The sequence below is a fragment of the Streptopelia decaocto genome, assembly GCF_964273445.1.
Source record: "Streptopelia decaocto genome assembly, contig: HAP1_SCAFFOLD_1098, whole genome shotgun sequence".
NCBI classification, from domain to species: Eukaryota; Metazoa; Chordata; class Aves; order Columbiformes; family Columbidae; genus Streptopelia; species Streptopelia decaocto.
In genome coordinates this window covers 21917-45456 of record NW_028117010.1, presented here as the reverse complement: position 1 = coordinate 45456, position 23540 = coordinate 21917, and the positions used below count along the sequence as shown (strand labels likewise).

Below are 23540 nucleotides of genomic sequence, written 5' to 3'. Positions count from 1 at the left end.
GGAGGTGAGCGCGGCGCCCCACGGGGCGGGGTCGGAGCGGGGGAGGGGCCTCGCCCGGGCCGTGCTCAACGCCATGGAGGGGGCGGGGCTAACGCGGGTCTGGAGCCGCCCCCAGCCCCTCCCCCTCCCCACACGGTATGGGGGGCGGGGTCAGAGATGGGGGTGGGGTCAGAGAAAGGGGGAGGGGCCAGTTTGGGGCGGGGACAAGTGTGGGGGTGGGGCCAAGGGGGTGGGGGGGGACAAGGCCATGGGGGCGGGGTCAGATATGGGGGTGGGGTCAAGGGGGTGGGGCCTGTTTGGGGGTGGGGCCAAAGGGGGCGGGACCAAAGGGGGAGGGGCCAGTTCTAGGGGGTGTGGCCAGTTCCGTGGGGCGGAGCCAATTCCAGGGGTGGAGCCAATGGGGGGGCAGGGCCAGTTCTGTGGGTGGGGCCTGTTATGGGAGGGCGGGCCAGTTTCAGGGGCGGAGCCAAGTACCGGGGGGCGGAGCCAAGTACAGGGGGCGGGTCAGTTGTGGGGGTGGAGCCATTTCCAGAGGGCGTGGCTATTATGGGGGCGGGGCCAACTCCAGGGGTGGAGCCAATGAGGGGCGTGGCCAGTTCTGTGGGTGGAGCCAATTCGGGGTGGGGGTGGGGTCAGTTGTGGGGGTGGAGCCACTTCCAGAGGGCGTGGCCAATCATGGAGGGCGAGCCAATTCCAGGGGGCGTGGCCTCATTGTTCCCAATGTCCCATGGGTTGGGGGTTTGGTCTCATTGGGGGGGGAGGGGGAGTTGCGTTGACCTTTGACCCCCTGACCTTTGACCCCCCCCAGGGGCGTGGCCTCCCTGCACTGGCTGCCCGGGGGGGGGCGGGGCCTCCGGCCCCTCCCACTGGACCCCGACGCCTTTTGCGCCTGGAGCGTCCCGGGGACGTCACGGTAACCCCTGACCTTTGACCCCCTCCCCCCCCCCACCTTGACCTTGACCCCCCACCCCAGACCTTGACCTTGACCTCTGACCCCAGGGGGGGTTGGTCTACGGGCACTACGGGCGCCCCCAGGACCTGGCGCTGCTGCGGGGGAGGGGAGTGAGAGTGCGCGGGAACATCCTGCTCGTCAGGGGGGGGAGGGGCAGCCCCGCCCAGAAGGTGGGGGAGGGATGGGGGGAGGGGCGGGGGGAGGGGTGGGAGGAAGGGGGAGGGGCAGCCCCGCCCAGAAGGGGGGGGGGGAGGGGAATGGGGGGAGTGGTGGGAGGGGTGGGGGGAGGGGTGAGAGGAAGGGGGAGGGGCAACCACACCCAGAAGGTGGGGGAGGGGATGGGGGAGGGGCAGCCCCGCCCACCAAGTGGGGGGGGAGGGGCATGTGGATGGGGGGGGGGTGGAGATGAGGGGGAGGGGAATGGGGTGTGTGGGGGGAGGGGTGAGAGGAAGGGGGAGGGGCAGCCCCGCCCACAAGGTGGGGGAGGGGATAGGGGAGGGGCGAGGGGAGGGGCAGCCCCGCCCACCAAGTGGGGGGGAGGGGCGTGTAGATAGGAGGGGGGTGGGGATGGGGGGGAGGGGCAGCCCCGCCCATAACGGGGGGAGGGGCGGTGGGGGGAGGGGAGGGGGAGGGGTGGGAATTGGGAGGGTGGGGGAGGGGCGGCCCCGCCCATCAAGTGGGGGAGGGGCAGAGGGGGAGGGGCAGCTCCACCTATAAGGTGGGGGAGGGGAAAAGTGGGGAGGGGCAGGTTAATTAGGGGGTGGGGTTTATTGGGGGGTGGTTTATTGGGATGTGGTTTATTGGTTCATGGTTCATTAGGGGTGGTTAATTAGGGAGTGATTAATTGGGGGTGGTTTATTTGGGGGTGGTTTATTGGTTCATGGTTCATTAGGGGGTGGTTAATTAGGGAGTATTAATTGGGGGGTGGTTTATTGGGATGTGGTTTATTGGTTCATGGTTCATTAGGGGGTGGTTAATTAGGGAGTGATTAATTGGGGGTGGTTTATTGGGGGGTGGTTTATTGGTTCATGGTTCATTAGGGGGTGGTTAATTAGGGAGTGATTAATTGGGGGTGGTTTATTGGGGGGTGGTTTATTGGTTCATGGTTAATTAGGGGGTGGTTAATTAGGGGAGTGATTAATTGGGGGTGGTTTATTGGGGGGTGGTTTATTGGTTCATGGTTCATTAGGGGGTGGTTAATTAGGGAGTGATTAATTGGGGGGTGGTTTATTGGGGGGTGGTTTATTGGTTCATGGTTCATTAGGGGGTGGTTAATTAGGGAGTGATTAATTGGGGGTGGTTTATTGGGATGTGGTTTATTGGTTCATGGTTAATTAGGGGGTGGTTAATTAGGGAGTGATTAATTGGGGGGTGGTTTATTGGGGGGTGGTTTATTGGTTCATGGTTCATTAGGGGGGTGGGGGAGGGGCGGACACACCCATAAGGTGGGGGAGGGGCGACCCTGCCCATAAGGGTTGGGGGTGAAATGGGGGGAGGGGCGGGTGTAAGGGTCCCCGGACGCCTGGGTCCGCAGGTGGCGCTGGCTGCGGGGGAGGGGGCGCTGGGGGTCCTGTTCTACCCCCACCCCAGGACACGGCGGGACCGGGGGGGGACCCGGGGCTGGGGGGGGACACGGCGGTGACCGTGCACGTGAGTGGGGGAGGGGCGGGCTGCTGGGTCCCTCCCGAACGCCTGGGTCCCTCCCGAACTCCTGGGTCCCTCCCGAACTCCTGGGTCCCTCCCGAACTCCTGGGTCCCTCCCCGAACTCCTGGTCCCTCCCGAACTCCTGGGTCCCCCCCGAACTCCTGGGTCCCTCCCGAATTCCTGGGTTCCCTTGAACTCCTGGGTCCCTCCCGAACTCCTGGGTCCCCCCCGCACTCCTGGGTCCCTCCCCGAACTCCTGGGTCCCTGAACTCCTGGGTCCCTCCCCGCACTCCTGGGTCCCTCCCCGCACTCCTGGGTCCCTCCCCGAACTCCTGGGTCCCTCCCGAACTCCTGGGTCCCCCCAAACTCCTGCTGCGGGTCTGGGGGGTCAGTAGGAGGTTCGGGGGGGGGGGTCGGGGTGTTTTGGGGACCCCCCCTGCTCTGACGGCCGCCCCTCCCCCCGCAGCTGCAGGAGGGTTCTGGGGACCCCTGGTCCCGGGGGTTCCCGTCGTTCAGCGGGCGCGCGCCGCCCCGCCCCCCCCCCCCGGGGGTCCCCCCCATCCCCGCGCTGCCCGTCAGCGCCAACACGGCGGCGGAGCTGCTGGGGTACGCCTGGGTCCCTCCCGAACTCCTGGGTCCCTTCACGACACTTGGGTCCCTTCAAAACACCTGGATCCCTCCCCGAACTCCTGGGTCCCTTCGGAACTCCTGGGTCCACTCCCGAACTCCTGGGTCCCTTCGGAACACCTGGGTCCCTTCCCGGACGCCTGGGTCCACTCCCGAACTCCTGCGTCCCTCCCCGAACTCCTGGGTCCCTCCCGAATGCCTGGGTCCCTTCGGAACACCTGGGTCCCTTCCCGGACGCCTGGGTCCCTTCCGGACGCCTGGGTCCACTCCCGAACTCCTGGGTCCCCTCCCGAACTCCCGGGTCCCCTCCCGAACTCCCGGGTCCCTCCCCGAACTCCTGGGTCCCTTCCCGAACTCCTGGGTCCCCTCCCGAACTCCTGGGTCCCCTCCCGAACTCCTGGGTCCCCTCCCGAACGCCTGGGTCCCTCCCGAACTCCTGGGTCCCTCCCGAACGCCTGGGTCCCCGGGTTGGGGAGGGGGGTGGAACAATCCCCCAGGTGCGGGTGGGACGGTTGGAGTCTCATTAGCGGCAGCTGCGGGTAATTAGCGGGTGATTAATGAGCCCTCGGCTGCCTGGGAGGGACCCACCTGCTGTGCCCGGACACCTGGGTCCCTCCCCGAACTCCTGGGTCCCTGATAAGGGGTTTGGTTTCCTGTGTCCCGAACTCCTGGGTCCCTCCCGAACTCCTGGGTCCCTCCCGGGTCCCTCCCGAACTCCCGGGTCCCTCCCGAACTCCCGGGTCCCTCCCGAACTCCCGGGTCCCTTCCCGAACGCCTGGGTCCCTCCCGGGTCCCTCCCGAACTCCCGGGTCCCTCCCGAACGCCTGGGTCCCTCCCCGAACGCCTGGGTCCCTCCCCGAACGCCTGGGTCCACTCCCGAACTCCTGGGTCCCTCCCGAACTCCTGGGTCCTCCCCGAACTCCTGGGTCCCTGATAAGGGGTTTGGTTTCCTGTGTCCCGAACTCCCGTGTCCTCCCGAACTACTCCTGGGTCCCTCCCGGGTCCCTCCCGAACTCCTGGGTCCCTCCTGGGTCCCTCCCGCACTCCTGGGTCCCTCCCGCACTCCTGGGTCCCTCCCGGGTCCCTCCCGCACTCCTGGGTCCCTCCCGGGTCCCTCCCGAACTCCTGGGTCCCTCCCGCACTCCTGGGTCCCGCAGGTCCCTGGGGGGCCCGCGGCCGCCCCCGCACTGGTCGCTGCCCCCCGGGCGGGGGCTCCGGTCCCAGCGGCGGCTCCGGCTCCGAGTGACCGGGGGGACGCGCCCGGGGACCCTGAGCAGCGTGTTCGGGGCCCTGCAGGGCCGCCTCGAGCCCGGTTAATTAATTAGGGGGGTTAATTAGGGGGATTAATTAGGGGGTGATTCATTGGGGGGTGGTTCAATAAGGGTTGGTTTATTGGGGGGTGGTTTATTGGGATGTGGTTTATTGGGGGGTGGTTTATTGGTTCATGGTCAATTGGGGGGCGTGGTTAATTTGGGCGTGGTTAATTTGGGGCGTGGTTAATTTGGGGCGTGGTTTATTAGGGGCGTGGTTAATTAGGGGCGTGGTTGATTGGGGGCGTGGTTTATTATGGGCGTAGTTTATTGGGATGTGGTTTATTGGGCCATGGTTTATCGGTTCATGGTCAATTGGGGGCGTGGTTTATTGGGGGCGTGGTTTATTGGGGGCGTGGTTTATTGGGGGGGTGGTTTATTGGGATGCGGTTTATTGGTTCATGGTTAATTAGGGGGTGGTTAGTTAGGGGGTGTTTATTGGGGGGTGGTTTATTGGGAATGATTAATTGGGATGTGGTTTATTGGGCTGTGGTTTACGGTTCATGGTCAATTGGGGGGCGTGGTTTATTGGGGGCGTGGTTTATTGGGGGCGTGGTTAATTGGGATGTGGTTTATTGGTTCATGGTTAATTAGCGGGGGTTCATTAGGGAGTGATTAATTGGGGGGGTTCATTAAGGGCTGGTTTATTGGGGGGTGGTTTAATTGGGGGTGATTGATTGGGATGTGGTTTATTGGGATGTGGTTTATTGGTTCATTAGGGGGTGGTTAATTGGGGGTGGTTAATTAGGGGGTGTGGTTTATTGGGGGTGTTTTATTGAGATGCAGTTTATTGGTTCATGGTTAATTGGGGGGTGGTTAATTGGGGGGTGGTTAATTGGGGGGTGGTTAATTGGGGGGTGGTTAATTGGGGGGTGGTTAATTAGGGGGTGGTTAATTGGGGGTGGTTAATTGGGGGCGTGGTTTATTGGGATGTGGTTTATTGGGATGTGGTTTATTGGTTCATGGTTCATTGGGGGTGGTTAATTAGGGAGGTGGTTAATTAGGGGGTGTGGTTTATTGGGATGTGGTTTATTGGTTCATGGTTCATTAGGGGGGGTTCATTGGGATGGTTAATTAGGGAGTGATTAATTGGGGGCTGGTTTATTGGGGGGTGGTTTATTGGGATGTGGTTTATTGGTTCATGGTTAATTAGCGGGGGTTCATTAGGGAGTGATTAATTGGGGGGTGGTTCATTAAGGGCTGGTTTATTGGGGGGTGGTTTATTTGGGGCTGGTTTATTGGGGGGTGGTTTATCGATTCATGGTCAATTGGGGCGTGGTTTATTGGGGGCGTGGTTTATTGGGGGTGGTTTATTGGGATGCGGTTTATTGGTTCATGGTTAATTAGGGGGTGGTTAGTTAGGGGGTGGTTTATTGGGGGGTGGTTTATTGGGAATGATTAATTGGGATGTGGTTTATTGGGCTGTGGTTTACGGTTCATGGTCAATTGGGGGGCGTGGTTTATTGGGGGCGTGGTTTATTGGGGGCGTGGTTAATTGGGATGTGGTTTATTGGTTCATGGTTAATTAGCGGGGGTTCATTAGGGAGTGATTAACTGGGGGGGTTCATTAAGGGCTGGTTTATTGGGGGGTGGTTTATTTGGGGCTGGTTTATTGGGGGGTGGTTTATCGATTCATGGTCAATTGGGGGCGTGGTTTATTGGGGGCGTGGTTTATTGGGGGCGTGGTTTATTGGGGGGTGGTTTATTGGGATGTGGTTTATTTGTTCATGGTTAATTAGGGGGTGGTTAGTTAGGGGGTGGTTTATTGGGGGGTGGTTTATTGGGAATGATTAATTGGGATGTGGTTTATTGGGCTGTGGTTTACGGTTCATGGTCAATTGGGGGGCGTGGTTTATTGGGGGCGTGGTTTATTGGGGGGGTGGTTAATTGGGATGTGGTTTATTGGTTCATGGTTAATTAGCGGGGGTTCATTAGGGAGTGATTAATTGGGGGGTGGGTCATTAAGGGCTGGTTTATTGGGATGTGGTTTATTGGGCCATGGTTTATTGGTTCATGGTCAATTGGGGGCGTGGTTTATTGGGGGCGTGGTTTATTGGGTTGATTGATTGGGCTGTGGTTTATTGGGCTGTGGTTTATTGGTTCATGGTTTATAGGGGGGCGTGGTTTATTGGGGGGTGGTTTATTGGGCTGTGGTTTATTGGTTCATGGTGTATAGAGGGGCGTGGTTTATGGGGGCGTGGTTTATGGGGGCGTGGTTAATTGGGGTGGGGTTTATTGGGGGGTGATTAATTGGGCTGTGGTTTATTGGTTCATGGTTCATTAGGGGGGGTTCATTGGGATGGTTAATTAGGGAGTGATTAACTGGGGGGTGGTTCATTAAGGGCTGGTTTATTAGGGCGGGGTTAATTGGGGCGGGGTTAATTGGGATGTGGTTTATTGGTTCGTGGTTCATTAGGGGTGGTTAATTGGGGGTGTGATTAATTGGGGCGTGGTTAATTTTGGGGTGGTTAATTAGAATGGGGTTTATTGGGGGCGTGGTTAATTGGGGCGTGATTAATTAAGGGTGTGGTTAATTAAGGGTGCGGTTGATTAAGGGTGTGGTTTATCTGATGTTAATTGGGGCGTGGTTAATGAGGGTGTGGTTTATTGGGTGGGCGGGGCCTTGTCTGACCCCTCCCCTCCCCCCCCAGACTGTTACATCATCGTGGGGGCGCAACGTGATTCGCTGGGCCCGGGGGCGGCGGCCTCGGGGGTGGGAACCGCCCTCCTGCTGGAGCTCGCCAGCCTATTCGCTGCCATGGGGCGGGAAGGTGGGGGCGGGGCTTCCGGGGGGGGGGGCGTGGCCAGAGTGGGTGGGGCCACGGGGGGGTTGGGCCTTGGGATGGGGGAGGGGAAAGGGAGAGGGGTGGGAACACAGAGACTTCAATCCCCCGGACGCCTGGGTCCCTTCCCGGACGCCTGGGTCCCTCCCGAACGCCTGGGTCCCTCCCGGACGCCTGGGTCCCCCCTGAACTCCTGGGTCCCCAATAAGGGGTTGTGGTTCCCAAGTCCCGGACGCCTGGGTCCCTCCCGGACGCCTGGTCCCCGCAGGTTTCCAGCTCCGCCGGACGTTGCTGTTCGTCAGTTGGGACGGGGGCGAGTTCGGGCACTTGGGGGCCACCGAGTGGCTGGAGGTTCGCCCGGACGCCTGGGTCCCCTCCCGGACGCCTGGGTCCCCTCCCGGACGCCTGGGTCCCTCCTGAACTCCTGGGTCCCTTCCCAGGCTCCTGGGTCCCTTCCCGAACGCCTGGGTCCCTCCCGAATGCCTGGGTCCCCTCCCCCGGACTCCTGGGTCCCCCCGAACGCCTGGGTCCCTCCCGGACGCCTGGGTCCCCTGTCCCCTCTATATCAATCATTAATAATCCCCTGGGGTGCAATAGGGGGGGTTCACCACCCGAACGCCTGGGTCCCCCCGAACACCTGGGTCCCTCCCGAACGCCTGGGTCCCCTGTCCCATCTATATCAATAGGGGGGATTCAATAGTGGGGGGTTCACCACCCGAACTCCTGGGTCCCCCCGAACTCCTGGGTCCCCCGAACTCCTGGGTTCCCCCGAACTCCTGGGTCCCTCCCGAACGCCTGGGTCCCCCCCAACCACCCCTCCCCCCAGGGTTACCCCAACCTCCTCCACACCAAAGTCGCCGCCTACATCAGTCTGGACCAAGCGGTGCTGGGTGAGCCCCTCCCCCCCCCACACCCCCACCCCCCCCACCCACCCCCCCCCGGACGCCTGGGTCCCCTTGACCCTCCCCCCAACAGGTGACGACCGTTTGGTGGCCAAAACCAGCCCCTCGCTGGTCCCATTGCTGGGAAGCGCCCTGAGCCAGGTGGGGGAGGGGAAGCGGGGTGGGGGGGGGAGGGGGGGATCCCCCGGACGCCTGGGTCCCTCCTGACCCCCCCTTCCCATCCCCCCTCCCCCCCCCCCCACAGGTGGAAAGTCCCAATGAGGGCGGGAAAAGCCTCTTGGAGCAGCTGACGAAGCCGGGACGGGGGTGGGAGAGTGAAGTGTGAGCGGCCCCCGGACGCCTGGGTCCCCTCCCGAACTCCTGGGTCCCTCCCTAAACTCCTGGGTCCCTCCCGGACGCCTGGGTCCCTCCCGAACTCCTGGGTCCCCTCCCCGAACTCCTGGGTCCCTCCCGGACGCCTGGGTCCCTCCCCGAACTCCTGGGTCCCTCCCCGAACTCCTGGGTCCCTCCCCGAACTCCTGGGTCCCTCCCGGACGCCTGGGTCCCCTCCCCGAACTCCTGGGTCCCCTCCCCGAACTCCTGGGTCCCTTCCCCGAACTCCTGGGTCCCTCCCGGACGCCTGGGTCCCTCCCGGACGCCTGGGTCCCCGCAGGGTGCGCTCTCTGCCCCCCGAAAGTGGCGCCTTCCCCTTTGCCGCCGCCGCCGGGATCCCGGCCATGGAGCTCGGCTTCGATGAGGTGACTGTCCCCATTGTCCCCATTGTCCCCATTGTCCCCATTGTCCCCAATGTCCCCAATGTCCCCAATGTCCCCCATTGTCCCCCAATGTCCCCCATTGTCCCCCATTATCCCCATTAGCTCCATTATCCCCATTGTCCCATTATTTCATTGTCCCCATATCCCTAAGATGTCCCCATTGTCCCCATTGTCCCCATATCCCCATGATGTCCCCATTGTCCCCATTATCCCCATTGTCCCCATTATCCCCATTGTCCCATTATCCCCATTATCCCCATTATCCCCATTATCCCCATTATCCCCATTATCCCCATTGTCCCCATATCCCCACGAAGTCCCCATTGTCCCCATTATCCCATCGTCCCATTGTCCCCATCATCCCATTGTCCCCCTTGTCCCCCTTGTCCCCATTGTCCCCCTTACCCCCATCGTCCCCATCGTCCCCATCGTCCCCATTGTCCCCATTGTCCCCATTGTCCCCATTGTCCCCATTGTCCCCATTGTCCCATTGTCCCATTGTCCCCATTGTCCCCATTGTCCCCATTGTCCCCATTGTCCCCATTGTCCCCATTGTCCCCATCGTCCCCATTATCCCCATCGTCCCCATGATGTCCCCATTGTCCCCATTGTCCCCATATCCCCATGATGTCCCCATTGTCCCCATTGTCCCCATTGTCCCATTATCCCCATTGTCCCCATTGTCCCCATATCCCCACGATGTCCCCTTTGTCCCATTGTCCCCATTGTCCCCATTGTCCCCATTGTCCCCATTATCCCCATTATCCCCATTATCCCCATTATCCCCATTATCCCCATTGTCCCCATTGTCCCATCGTCCCATTGTCCCCATTGTCCCCATTATCCCGTTATCCCCATTGTCCCCACTATCCCCACTATCCCCACTATCCCCATTATCCCCATTGTCCCCATTATCCCCATTATCCCCATTGTCCCCATATCCCCATGAAGTCCCCATTGTCCCCATTATCCCGTCATCCCATTGTCCCATCATCCCATTGTCCCCATCATCCCATTGTCCCCCTTGTCCCCATTGTCCCCCTTACCCCCGTCGTCCCCATTGTCCCCATTGTCCCATCATCCCATTGTACCCATCATCCCATTGTCCCCCTCGTCCCCCTCGTCCCCATTGTCCCCTTTACCCCCATCGTCCCCATCGTCCCCATCGTCCCCATCGTTCCCATCGTCCCCATCGTCCCCATTGTCCCCATTGTCCCCCTTACCCCCGTCGTCCCCATCGTCCCCATTGTCCCCGTTGTCCCCAGGCCCCCGGCGGCTGGTCGCGGGCGGCGCTGGGCACGCGGGAGGACTCGTGGTGGCGCCTGCAGGGGGCGCTGCGCGGGCGCTTTCCCGCCGTCACCCGCGCGCTGGCCTCGCTGGTGGCCACCGTCCTGCTGGCCCTGGGCCACCAGCCGCGCCTGCCCCTGGACCCGGGGACGCTGGGGGACGCGCTGCTGCGGCAGCTGGCGCCGCTGCAGGTCAGACCAGTATAAACCAGTATAAACCAGTATAAACCAGTATGGACCAGTATAGACCTGTATGGGCCAGTAGGGACCAGTATAGATCATTATAGACCAGTATGGGGCTGGGGAGGGCACTGGGGACACTCAGGGACACAGCTGGTGCTACTGGAGGTCAGACCAGTATGGACCAGTATAAACCAGTATAGACCTGTATGGGCCAGTAGGGACCAGTATAGATCAGTATAGACCAGTATGGGGCTGGGGAGGGCACTGGGGACACTCAGAGACACAGCTGGTGCTACTGGAGGTCAGACCAGTATAGACCAGTATAGACCAGTATAGACCAGTAGGGAGCAGTAGAAACCAGTATAGACCAGTATAAACCAGTATGGGCCAGTAGGGACCAGTATGGGCCAGTATGGGGCTGGGGAGGGCACTGGGGACACTCAGGGACACAGCTGGTGCTACTGGAGGTCAGACCAGTATAGACCAGTATAGACCAGTATAGACCAGTATGGGCCAGCATAGATCATTATAGACCAGTATGGGCCAGTATGGGCCAATAGGGACCAGTATGGGCCAGTATGGGGCTGGGGAGGGCACTGGGGACACTCAGGGACACAGCTGGCGCCGCTGCAGGTCAGACCAGTATAAACCAGTATAGCCCAATATGGACGAATATAGACCAGTATGGTGCCCCATGTCCCTATATCCCAGTGACCCCGAGTGACCCCCAGGGTCCTAAAACCCTCCCAGTGACCCCGAGTGACCCCCAGGGTCCTAAAGTCCACCAGTCACCCAAGTTATGTCCCCATTGTCCCCATTGTCCCCATTGTCCCCATTGTCCCCACTGTCCCCGTTGTCCCCGTTGTCCCCGTTGTCCCCATTGTCCCCGGTGTCCCCAATGTCCCCACTGTCCCCACTGTCCCCACTGTCCCCACTGTCCCCGTTGTCCCCATTGTCCCCACTGTCCCCACTGTCCCCACTGTCCCCACTGTCCCCACTGTCCCTGTTGTCCCCACTGTCCCCATTGTCCCCATTGTCCCCATTGTCCCCATTGTCCCCGCTGTCCCCGCTGTCCCCGCTGTCCCCATTGTCCCCACTGTCCCCATTGTCCCCGCTGTCCCCATGTCCCCGTTGCTGTCCCCAGGCGCAGGGGCTGTCCCTGCAGTGCTTGTCCTCGGCGCGCGGTGACATCGTGCGCGCGGCCGCGTCCCTCCGCGGGGACATGGCCGGCTCCGAGGTGACCAACGAGCGGCTCAACCGCGGCTTCAACGCGCGCATCATGGCCGTGAGTGGCACCATTGTCCCCATGTCCCCCTGTCCCCCTGTCCCCATGTCCCCATATCCCCCTGTCCCCATGTCCCCCCTGTCCCCATATCCCCCTGTCCCCCCTGTCCCCCCTGTCCCCATGTCCCCATGTCCCCATGTCCCCATGTCCCCATATCCCCCATGTCCCCATTGTCCCCCCTGTCCCCCCCTCCCCATGTCCCCATTTTCCCAATGTCCGCCCCGTCCCCCCCGTCCCCATTGTCCCCATTGTCCCCCTGTCCCCATGTCCCCCCTGTCCCCCCATATCCCAATATCCCCCTGTCCCATTGTCCCCCATTGTCCCCCTGTCCCCCTGTCCCCATTGTCCCCCATGTCCCCATATCCTCCTGTCCCCATTGTCCCCCTGTCCTCATTGTCCCCATTGTCCCCATTGTCCCCCTGTCCCCATGTCCTCCCTGTCCCCATTGTCCCCCTGTCCCCCATTGTCCCCTGTCCCCATGTCCTCCCTGTCCCCCCATATCCCAATATCCCCCTGTCCCATTGTCCCCCCCTGTCCCCAATTGTCCCCCATTGTCCCCATGTCCCCCCATATCCCCCTGTGCCCCCTGTCCTCATGTCCCCATTGTCCCCCCTGTCCCCATATCCCCCTGTCCCCATTGTCCCCCTGTCTCCATGTCCCCCATGTCCCCCATTATCCCCCTGTCCCCATTATCCCCATGTCCCCCATGTCCCCTATTGTCCCCATATCCCCCCTGTCCCCATACCCCCCTGTCCCCTGACATGTCCCCATGTCCCCAGGCCGAGGGTTCCCTCCTGTCCCCCTTCGTGTCCCCTCTTGTCACCCCGTTCCGCCACGTCCTGCTGGGCCGGGGGGACCACACGCTGGCGGCACTGGGGAGGGGACACTTGGGGACACGTGGGGACATCGATGATGGGGACATGGATGGGGACGGCGGGCGCCGCCTGGCGCTGCTCACATGGACCCTGCAGGGGGCGGCGGCCGCGCTGGCCGGGGACGCCTGGGACCGCGGGGACGTGTGGGGACAATGGGGGGACAGCGGGGACAACGGGGCCTGCTGGGGGCGGGGGGACATTGGGGACATTGGGGTCAATGGGGGCATTGGGGGCATTGGGGTCAATGGGGACATTGGGGTCAATGGGGGCATTGGGGGCAATGGGGACAATAGGGTCAATGGGGGCAATGGGGACAATGGGGACATTGGGGTCAATGGGGACATTGGGGGCAATAGGGACTATGGGGACATTGGGATCAATAGGGTCAATGGGGACAAGGGGGTCAATGGGGACAAGGGGGTCAATGGGGACAATGGGGACATTGGGGGCAATAGGGACTATGGGGACAATGGGGACATTGGGATCAATAGGGGCAATGGGGACAATGGGGGAAATGGGGACAAGGGGGTCAATGGGGACAAGGGGGACAAGGGGGACAAGGGGGGCTATGGGGACAAGGGGGGCTATGGGGACATTGGGGACTATGGGGACAACGGGGACATTGGGGACTACAAAGACATTGGGGACACCTGGGAAGGTGGTGGCACTGGGGACATTGGGGGCAATGGGGACATTGGGGGCCATGGGGGCATTGGTGACATGTGGGGTCAAGGTGGCCTTTGGTGACCCCTGGTGGCCTTGGGGACAATGGGGACTATGGGGGCGATGGGGACATTGGGGACAATGGGATCAATAGGGACAATGGGGACAATGGGGACCACGGTGGCCTTGGGGACATTGGGGACATTGGGGGTCAGGGTGGCCCTTGGTGGCCCATGGAGGGGACCCAGGCGTCCGGCCCTTTGATCGGCTCCGACTTTGGGGCCAAAAGCAGCAGAATCGGTTTAAAATGCAAGAAATCAATGACGAAGGATCCACCATCTTGTGTCCCTCCCGTCACCTCAGGGTCAAAATGGCGCCAAAATCACCTCATGGCTCAAAATGGCGCCAAAATCACCTCAGGGAGCAAAATGGTGGCTCCAGGGGCACCAGTTTGGGGAGTTTTAGCCTTAAATTCATGATATAATGGGAAAAAATGTACAAAAAGTGACTAAAAGTGGGAATTATCCATTAATAGGGTGACCCCCAAAGTGCCTCAAAATGGCGGCGCCAGAATCACCTCAGGGAACAAAATGGCGGGAAAATCACCTCAGGGTCAAAATGGCGCCAAAATCACCTCAGGGAGCAAAATGGCGGCTCCAGGGGCACCAATTTGGGGAGTTTTAGCCTTAAATTCATGATATAATGGGAAAAAAATGTACAAAAAAGTGATTAAAACTGGGAATTATCGATGAATAGAGCGACCCCAAAGTGCCTCAAAATGGCGGCGCCAGAATCACCTCAGGGAACAAAATGGCGGGAAAATCACCTCAGGGTCAAAATGGTGGCTCCAGAGGCACCAATTTGGGGAGTTTTAGCCTTAAATTCATGATATAATATGAAAAAATGTACAAAAAGTGACTAAAAGTGGGAATTATCCATTAATAGAGTGACCCCCAAAGTGCCTCAAAATGGCGGGAAAATCACCTCAGGGAACAAAATGGCGGGAAAATCACCTCAGGGGACAAAATGGTGGCACTTGGGGACAGGGTTTGGTGAGGGGGTCGGGGTGATGTTTGGATTGATGGTTTTGGGGGTTTCCCACCCAAAATGATGCTGCGATTGGGTGAATTTGAGAAGAAATGTGTTTATTGTGAGGTTTGGAGACTCGTGTCCCCGTAATGTCCATGATGTCCCCATGATGTCCCCACGATGTCCCCAGTGATGTTCCAATAACCCCAATGTCCCCATGTCCCCAATGATGTCCCCATGACCCCAGTGTCCTCATGTCTCCAATGACGTTTCCATGTCCCCAGTGATGTCCCCAATTATGTCCCCATGTCCCCAGTGATGTCTCCATGTTTCCAATGATGTCCCCAATGTCCCCAAGATGTCCCTAAGGACAACACAGCATCTTCACCCCATTGAGTCCCAATGTCCCCAATGATGTCCCCATGATGTCCCCATGTCCCCAACGTCCCTAAGGACAGCACAGCATCTCCACCCCATTGAGCCCCAATGTCCCCATGATGTCCCCAATGTCCCCAAGATGTCCCTAAGGACAACACAGCATCTCCACCCCATTGAGTCCCAATGTCCCCATGTCCCCAATGTCCCCGAGATGTCCCTAAGGACAACACAACATCTCCATCCCATTCACCCCATTGTGTCCCCATGTCCCCAATGTCCCCATGATGTCCCCAATGTCCCCAACGTCCCTAAGGACAGCACAGCATCTCCACCCCATTGATCCCAGTGTATCCCCATGTCCCCAGTGATGTCCCCATGATGTCCCCATGTCCCCAAGATGTCCCTAAGGACAACATAACATCTCCACCCCATTGAGTCCCAATGTCCCCATGATGTCCCCATGATGTCCCCATGTCCCCAGTGATGTCCCCATGATGTCCCCATGTCCCCAATGATGTCCCCATGTCCCCTAAGGACAGCACAGCATCTCCACCCCATTGATCCCAGTGTATCCCCATGTCCCCAGTGATGTCCCCATGATGTCCCAATGTCCCCAATGTCCCCAACGTCCCTAAGGACAGCACAGCATCTCCATCCCATTGATGCCAGTGTATCCCCATGTCCCCAGTGATGTCCCCATGATGTCCCCATGTCCCCAGTGATGTCCCCATGACCCCAATGATGTCCCCATGATGTCCCCAATGATGTCCCCAACGTCCCTAAGGACAGCACAGCATCTCCACCCCATTGATCCCAGTGTATCCCCATGTCCCCAGTGATGTCCCCAGTGATGTCCCCATGATGTCCCCATGTCCCCAACGTCCCTAAGGACAGCACAGCATCTCCAACCCATTGAGCCCCAATGTCCCCATGTCCCCAATGTCCCCATGATGTCGCCATGATGTCCCCAAGATGTCCCTAAGGACAACACAACATCTCCACCCCATTGAGCCCCAATGTCCCCATGATGTCCCCATGTCCCCAACGTCCCTAAGGACAGCACAGCATCTCCACCCCATTGATCCCAGTGTATCCCCATGTCCCCAGTGATGTCCCCATGATGTCCCCATGATGTCCCCAATGATGTCCCCAACGTCCCTAAGGACAGCACAGCATCTCCACCCCATTCACCCCATTGTGTCCCCATGTCCCCATGTCCCCAATGATGTCCCCAACGTCCCTAAGGACAGCACAGCATCTCCACCCCATTGTGTCCCCATCTCCCAATGTCCCCATGATGTCCCCAATGTCCCTAAGGACAACACAGCATCTCCACCCCATTCACCCCATTGTGTCCCCATGTCCCCAGTGATGTCCCCATGATGTCCCCATGTCCCCAGTGATGTCCGCATGACCCCAATGATGTCCCCAATGATGTCCCCATGATGTCCCCATTTCTCCAATGACGTCTCCATGTCCCCAATGATGTCCCCAACGTCCCTAAGGACAACACAGCATCTCCACCCCATTCACCCCATTGTGTCCCCATGTCACCATGTCCCCAATGTCCCCAAGATGTCCCTAAGGACAACACAGCATCTCCACCCCATTGAGTCCTAATGTCCCCAATGATGTCCCCATGATGTCCCCATGATGTCCCCAATGTCCCAAGATGTCCCTAAGTCCACCCCATTGATCCTAGTGTATCCCCATGTCCCCAGTGATGTCCCCATGATGTCCCCATGTCCCCAATGTCCCCAAGATGTCCCTAAGGACAGCACAGCATCTCCACCCCATTGATCCCAGTGTATCCCCATGTCCCCAGTGATGTCCCCATGTCCCCAATGATGTCCCCATGTCCCCAACGTCCCTAAGGACAGCACAGCATCTCCACCCCATTGATCCCAGTGTATTCCCATGTCCCCAGTGATGTCCCCAATGTCCCCATGTCCCCAATGATGTCCCCAACGTCCCTAAGGACAGCACAGCATCTCCATGGCGTTGAGGCCGGTGTCGTCCCCCCCGCGCTGGGGCGGCTCCAGGCGGGTGCGCAGCCCGCACACCCCCCAGGCCGGGGGACATGGGCCGCTCCAGTTGCCCCATTGTCCCCGCTGTCCCCCCGTCCCCTCCAGGACGGTGCCACCCGCGCAGGTGACGTCCAGGCTGTTGGCGGCCGTGTCGTCCCAGAGCCCCCGCGGGGGCTCCACGCGCAGGCGGAACGCCACCAGGGGGCGCCCGTGGGGACAGCGCTGGGGGGGGGACCAGGAGCCGCGCCTGGGGACATTAGGGACGTTGGGGACATTGGGGAGGTTGGGGGGGTTGGGGGGATGGGGACATTGGGGATGTTGCGGACAAAGGGACATTGGGGATGTTGGGGGGATGGGGGCATTGGGGACGTTGGCGACAAGTGGACATTGGGGACATTAGGGACATTGGGGATGGGGGTGGGGATGGGGACATTGGGGACATGGGGATATGGGGACATGGGGATATAGGGACATGGGGATATAGGGACATGGGGACATGGGGACATGGGGATATAAGGACATGGGGACATGGGGGGGGGGACCAGGAGCCGCGCCTGGGGACAGGGGACATTAGGGACATTAGGGACATGGGGATGTTGGGGACATTGGGGATGTTGGGGATGTTGGGGATGTTGGGGAGGTTGGGGACGTTGGGGATGTTGGGGACATTGGGGGGATATGGGGACATTGGGGACATTGGGGATGTTGGGGACATTGGGGATATTGGGGACATTGGGGACATTGGGGATGGGGGAGGGGATGGGGACATTGGGGATGGTGGGGACATTGGGGGGATATGGGGATGGGGACAGGGGGATATGGGGACATTGGGGATGTTGGGGACAAGGGGACATTGGGGAGGTTGGGGATGTTGGGGACATTGGGGATGTTGGGGACATTATGGGGGTTGGGGACATTGGGGACATGGGGATATAGGGACATGGGGATATAGGGATATGGGGACATGGGGACATGGTGGGGGGGGACCAGGAGCCGTGCCCGGGGACAGGGGGACATTAGGGACATTGGGGACATTGGGGAGGTTGGGGACATTGGGGAGGTTGGGGGGGATGGGGGCATTGGGGACGTTGGGGGGATATGGGGACATTGGGGACATTGGGGATGTTGGGGACATTGGGATATGGGGACATGGGGATGGGGACAGGGGGACATGGGGACATGGGGACAGGGGGACATGGGGACAGGGGGATATGGGGTATGGGGTCATGGGGACAATGGGGACACCAGGGGGCGCCCGTGGGGACAGCGCTGGGGGGGGGACCAGGAGCCGCGCCTGGGGACAGGGGGATATGGGGACATGGGGACATTAGGGACATTGGGGAGGTTGGGGGGATATGGGGATGTTGGGGACATTGGGGATGTTGGGGACATTGGGGGGATATGGGGATGGGGACAGGGGGACATGGGGACATGGGGACATGGGACATGGGGATATAGGGACATGGGGACATTGGGGACATTGGGATATGGGGACATGGGGATATGGGGACATAGGGATATGGGGACAGGGGGACATGACTTGGGTCATTGGGGGGGGCACTAGGACCCTGTGGGTCACTGGGACTTGGGGACGGGGGGATATGGGGACAGGGGGAGATGGGGACATAGGGACATTGGGATATGGGGACAGGGGGACATGGGGCTATGGGGACAGGGGGATTTGGGGCCATGGGGACAGGGGGATTTGGGGACAGTGGGATTTGGGGACAGGGGGATGTGGGCCATGGGGACACCCCTCCCGTGTCCCCTCACTCACGGCCCCATGCTGGATGTCACCGTGGCCGTGTCCCCGCAGAGCAGCCGAACCCCGTTCAGCCCCGAGTCGTCCCCAAAGAACCCGCGGGGGGGCTCCACCTGGGACAGGGGACATTGGGGACATTGGGGACAATGGGGACATTGGGGGCAATGGGGACAATGGGGGCAATGGGGACAATGGGGACATTGGGGGCAATGGGGACAATGGGGGCAATGGGGGCAATGGGGGCAATGGGGACAATGGGGGCAATGGGGACATTGGGGGCAATGGGGACATTGGGGGTGGGTCACACCCATGTCCCATATCCCCCTGTCCCCATGTCCCCATATCCTATTGTCCCCATGTCCCCCTGTCCCCCTGTCCCCATGTCCCAGTGACCCACAGGGTCCTAGTGCCCCCCCCAATGACCCAAGTCATGTCCCCCCTGTCCCCATATCCCCATGTCCCCATGTCCCCCTGTCCCCCTATCCCTATGTCCCCATATCCTATTGTCCCCCTGTCCCCCTGTCCCCATGTCCCCCTGTCCCCCTGTCCCCATATCCCCATGTCCCCCTGTCCCCCTGTCCTAATGTCCCCATATCCCCATGTCCCCATGTCCCCATGTCCCCATGTCCCCTTGTCCCCATGTCCCCATATCCTATTGTCCCCCTGTCCCCATATCCCCCTGTCCCCATGTCCCCATGTCCCCCTGTCCCCATGTCCCCCTGTCCCCATGTCCCCATGTCCCCATGTCCCCATGTCCCCTTGTCCCCATGTCCCCATGTCCCCCTGTCCCCATATCCTATTGTCCCCCTCTCCCATGTCCCATATCCCCCCGTCCCATGTCCCCACCATGTCCCCATTGTCACCTTCAGCTGGAACCCCGTCGCGAACCTCCCTTGGGGACAGACCTCGGGGTCCCCCCACTCCCCCCAGGGTCCCCCGTTGTCCACGGCGATGGTGACAGTGCTGACGTCATCGCCGCCCCCTCCCCCCACCGGCGCCACCAGGGCCACCAACGTCACCAAGGCCACCAACGGGGACATCATCAGGACCTTTTGGTGGCACCGCCGATGTCACCACCGCCCTTTATAGACCCCGGTGGGGACAAGGACCTTGGGGACAACGGGGAGGGGACACCCGGGGTGGCCCATTGGCCTATGGGAGGGACTTGGGGACATTGGGGACACTGCGGGGGGGACGGGGGGGTCCAATGTCCATCATAGACCCAGTTGGGGACAAGGACCTTGGGGACACGGAGGTGACACCGATTGTGTCCCCGCGCCCCGTGACGTCACCCCCTCCGCCCCCCATCCCCGCGCTCCCATTGGCTCCTCCGGACGCTGGTCCCGCCCCCTCGTGTCCCCCCCTAAGTGACACTTTGGGGTCCCTTTGATCCCCCCCCAAAATGGTTTTGTCCAAATTCATGTGGATTTACCCCAATTCGGTGGGTTGGGTTTCAATAGGTCTTGGGGACATCTCACAGGTCTTGGGGACATCTCTTGGGTCTTGGGGACATCTCAGGGGTCTTGGGGACATCTCATGAGTCTTGGGGACATCTCTTGGGTCTTGGGGACATCTCTTGTGTCTTCAATCATTGGGGACATCTCATGGGTCTTGGTGGCATCTCTTGTGTCTTCACATCCTTGGGGACATCTCTTGAGTCTTGGGGACATCTCAGGGGTCTTCAGGACCTTGGGGACATCTCTTGGGTCTTGGGGACATCTCAGGGGTCTTGGGGACATCTCATGAGTCTTGGGGACATCTCTTGGGTCTTGGGGACATCTCTTGTGTCTTCAATCATTGGGGACATCTCATGGGTCTTGGCGGCATCTCTTGTGTCTTCACATCCTTGGGGACATCTCATGAGTCTTGGGGACATCTCAGGGGTCTTCAGGACCTTGGGGACACCTCATGGGTCTTGGGGACATCTCAGGTGTCTTGGAGACATCTCTTGAGTCTTGGGGACATCTCATGAGTCTTGGGGACATCTCAGGTGTCTTGGGGACATCTCTTGAGTCTTGGGGACATCTCATGGGTCTTGGGGACATCTCAGGTGTCTTGGGGACATCTCTTGAGTCTTGGGGACATCTCATGAGTCTTGGGGACATCTCTTGGGTCTTCAGGACCTTGGGGACACCTCATGGGTCTTGGGGACACCTCTTGGGTGTCTCAATCATTGGGGACATCTCTTGGGTCTTGGGGACACGTCAGGGGTCTTCAAGGCCTTGGGGACATCTCGTGAGTCTTGGGGACACCTCATGGGTCTTGGGGACATCTCTTGAGTCTTGGGGACGTCTCTTGGGTCTTCAATCATTGGGGACATCTCATGAGTCTTGGGGACATCTCAGGGGTCTTGGGGACATCTCAGGGGTCTTGGGGACCTTGGGGACATCTCATGAGTCTTGGGGACATCTCAGGGGTCTTGGGGACATCTCTTGGGTGTCTCAATCATTGGGGACATCTCATGAGTCTTGGGGACACCTCATGAGTCTTGGGGACATCTCTTGGGTCTTGGGAACATGTCTTGGGTCTTCAATTATTGGGGACATCTCATGAGTCTTGGGGACTTCTCAGGGGTCTTGGGACATCTCTTGGGTCTTGGGACATCTCTTGGGTGTCTCAATCATTGGGGACATCTCTTGGGTCTTGGGGACACCTCAGGGGTCTTCAAGGCCTTGGGGACATCTCGTGAGTCTTGGGGACACCTCATGGGTTTTGGGGACACCTCATGGGTCTTGGGGACATCTCATGAGTCTTGGGGACATCTCTGGGGTCTTCACATCCTTGGGGACATCTCATGAGTTTTGGGGACATCTCAGGGGTCTTGGGACATCTCTTGGGTCTTGGGGACATCTCTTGGGTGTCTCAATCATTGGGGACATCTCTTGGATCTTGGGGACACCTCAAGGGTCTTGTGGACCTTGGGGACATCTCATGGGTCTTGGAGACATCTCTTGTGTCTTCAATCATTGGGGACATCTCATGGGTTTTGGGGACACCTCATGGGTCTTGGGGACATCTCATGGGTCTTGGGGACATCTCAGGGGTCTTGGGGACATGTCTTGGGTCTTCAGTTATTGGGGACATCTCATGGGTTTTGGGGACACCTCATGGGTCTTGGGGACATCTCTTGGGTCTTGGGGACATGTCTTGGGTCTTCAATTATTGGGGACATCTCATGAGTCTTGGGGACTTCTCAGGGGTCTTGGGGACACCTCTTGGGTCTTGGGGACATCTCTTGGGTCTTCAGGACCTTGGGGACACCTCTTGGGTCTTGGGGACATCTCAGGGGTCTTGGGGACATCACTTGGATGTCTCAATCATTGGGGACATCTCATGGGTCTTGGGGACATCTCTTGTGTCTTCAATCATTGGGGACATCTCATGGGTTTTGGGGACACCTCATGGGTCTTGGGGACATCTCAGGGGTCTTGGGGACATCTCTTGGGTCTTGGGGACATCTCATGGGTCTTGGGGACACCTCATGAGTCTTGGGGACATCTCTTGGGTCTTGGGGACACCTCCAGAGGTCCCATCTCCCCTGGTGTTGTCCCCATGTCCCCAATGGGTCCCTCAAGACTCAATGTCACTGTCACCTCCCTCCTCCTTGTCCCCAACGTCCCCACCCTTGATGACACGGAAGGGCGCCCCGTGCCCGGGGACGATGACATCGGCCAAGGCCACCAGGTCCCCCCGGCTCCTCCCCTGCGCCGCGGGGTCCTCGCTCAGCCCCCATGTCCCCATAGGGTCCCTTAGTCCTTGGGGACACCTCTTCGGTCTTGGGGACATCTCTTGGGTGTCTCAACCATTGGGGACACCTCTTGAGTCTTGGGGACATCTCTTGGGTCTTCAGGACCTTGGGGACATCTCATGGGTCTTGGGGACGTCTCATGAGTCTTGGGGACATCTCAGGGGTCTTCAGGACCTTGGGGACATCTCACGGGTCTTGGGGACATCTCTTGGGTCTTGGGGACATCTCTTGGGTCTTCAATCATTGGGGACATCTCTTGGATCTTGGGGACACCTCAAGGGTCTTGTGGACCTTGGGGACATCTCATGGGTCTTGGAGACATCTCTTGTGTCTTCAATCATTGGGGACATCTCATGGGTTTTGGGGACACCTCATGGGTCTTGGGGACATCTCATGGGTCTTGGGGACATCTCTTGAGTCTTGGGGACATCTCTTGGGTCTTGGGGACATCTCAGGGGTCTTGGGGACATCTCTTGGGTCTTGGGGACACCTCCAGAGGTCCCATCTCCCCTGGTGTTGTCCCCATGTCCCCAATGGGTCCCTCAAGACTCAATGTCACTGTCACCTCCCTCCTCCTTGTCCCCAACGTCCCCATCCTTGATGACACGGAAGGGCGCCCCGTGCCCGGGGACGATGACATCGGCCAAGGCCACCAGGTCCCCCGGCTCCTCCCCTGCGCCGCGGGGTCCTCGCTCAGCGCCCCCCACGCGTCCCCGTCCCCGTCCCTCTCGAACGTGTCCCCGGCCACCACCACCGTCCCCAAATCCGTCCCCTTCACCACCACCCCCACGTGGTCCCGCGTGTGACCCGGGGTGCCCATGACCTCTAGTAACCCGGGGTCAAGTTCAAGCCTCCCCCCGGTCCTCACGGGGTGCGGAATGTACCACCCGTCCCCAATACTGAGGTCCAATCCCACCATGACCTTGGCCTTGGGGAACAAGTTGATGTTCCCGACGTGGTCGGAGTGGCCGTGGGTGCAAATGACGTCGGTGACGTTTTCGGGGGTCACCCCTTGGTGGGCCAGAAGATCCAAGAGACGTCGGGACCCCCAAGGACCCCCCGTATCCACTAAGAGGGTGATGGGACCCCCCCCGCACCAGGGTGATGGTGCAGTCCGCTTGGAACGAACCATCGGGGAGGGGGGGGTGGGAGAAGCCCTCTTGGAGGATGTGGATGGTATAGGGGGACCCCCTGATTTCATTGGGGACCCCCAGGGGGGCTGTGCGGTAACCCCTGGGCATTGGGGGGGGGTTTGGGGGGGTCCTGGGGGGGTTTGGGGGTTCTAGGGGGGGGGGTTGGGGGTCTTAGGGGGGTTTGGGGGTTCTAGGGG

The 23540-nt window shown here is 60.0% G+C and overlaps 2 protein-coding genes and 1 long non-coding RNA gene across 16 annotated transcripts; 1 reads left to right on the top strand and 2 right to left on the bottom strand.

Annotated features, from left to right (window-relative positions):
* Positions 1–808: 808 nt before the first annotated feature.
* On the top strand, positions 809–14072 carry LOC309451978 (transferrin receptor protein 2-like; the record flags this gene model as incomplete). The annotated part of the gene is made up of 13 exons (XM_082076664.1): positions 809–913; positions 1000–1122; positions 3064–3203; positions 4382–4536; positions 7186–7305; positions 7586–7668; positions 8144–8207; positions 8293–8360; positions 8464–8540; positions 8872–8956; positions 10240–10452; positions 11588–11728; positions 13802–14072. Coding segments are annotated over 13 exons (1542 nt in total), but the record flags the coding sequence as incomplete, so codon positions are not given.
* Positions 14073–16569: 2497 nt separating this feature from the next.
* LOC309451981 lies at positions 16570–22780 on the bottom strand. Of its 14 annotated transcripts, none has more exons than XR_014186380.1 (4): positions 20151–22780; positions 19895–20092; positions 18478–18575; positions 17829–17994 (listed from the first exon to the last, which is right to left on the bottom strand). It is a non-coding gene; the product is annotated as an uncharacterized lncRNA (long non-coding RNA). The 14 variants fall into 14 exon arrangements; XR_014186391.1 differs by having other exon boundaries at positions 17837–17994; positions 19895–22501; positions 22639–22753; XR_014186381.1 differs by having other exon boundaries at positions 17838–17994; positions 19895–21960; positions 22278–22780.
* A 2-nt stretch (positions 22781–22782) lies between these two features.
* On the bottom strand, positions 22783–23515 carry MBLAC1 (metallo-beta-lactamase domain containing 1; the record flags this gene model as incomplete). Its single annotated transcript, XM_082076663.1, is given in 2 exon segments — positions 22783–22871; positions 22874–23515. Coding segments are annotated over 2 exon segments (627 nt in total), but the record flags the coding sequence as incomplete, so codon positions are not given.
* Between the last annotated feature and the right edge of the window lie 25 nt (positions 23516–23540).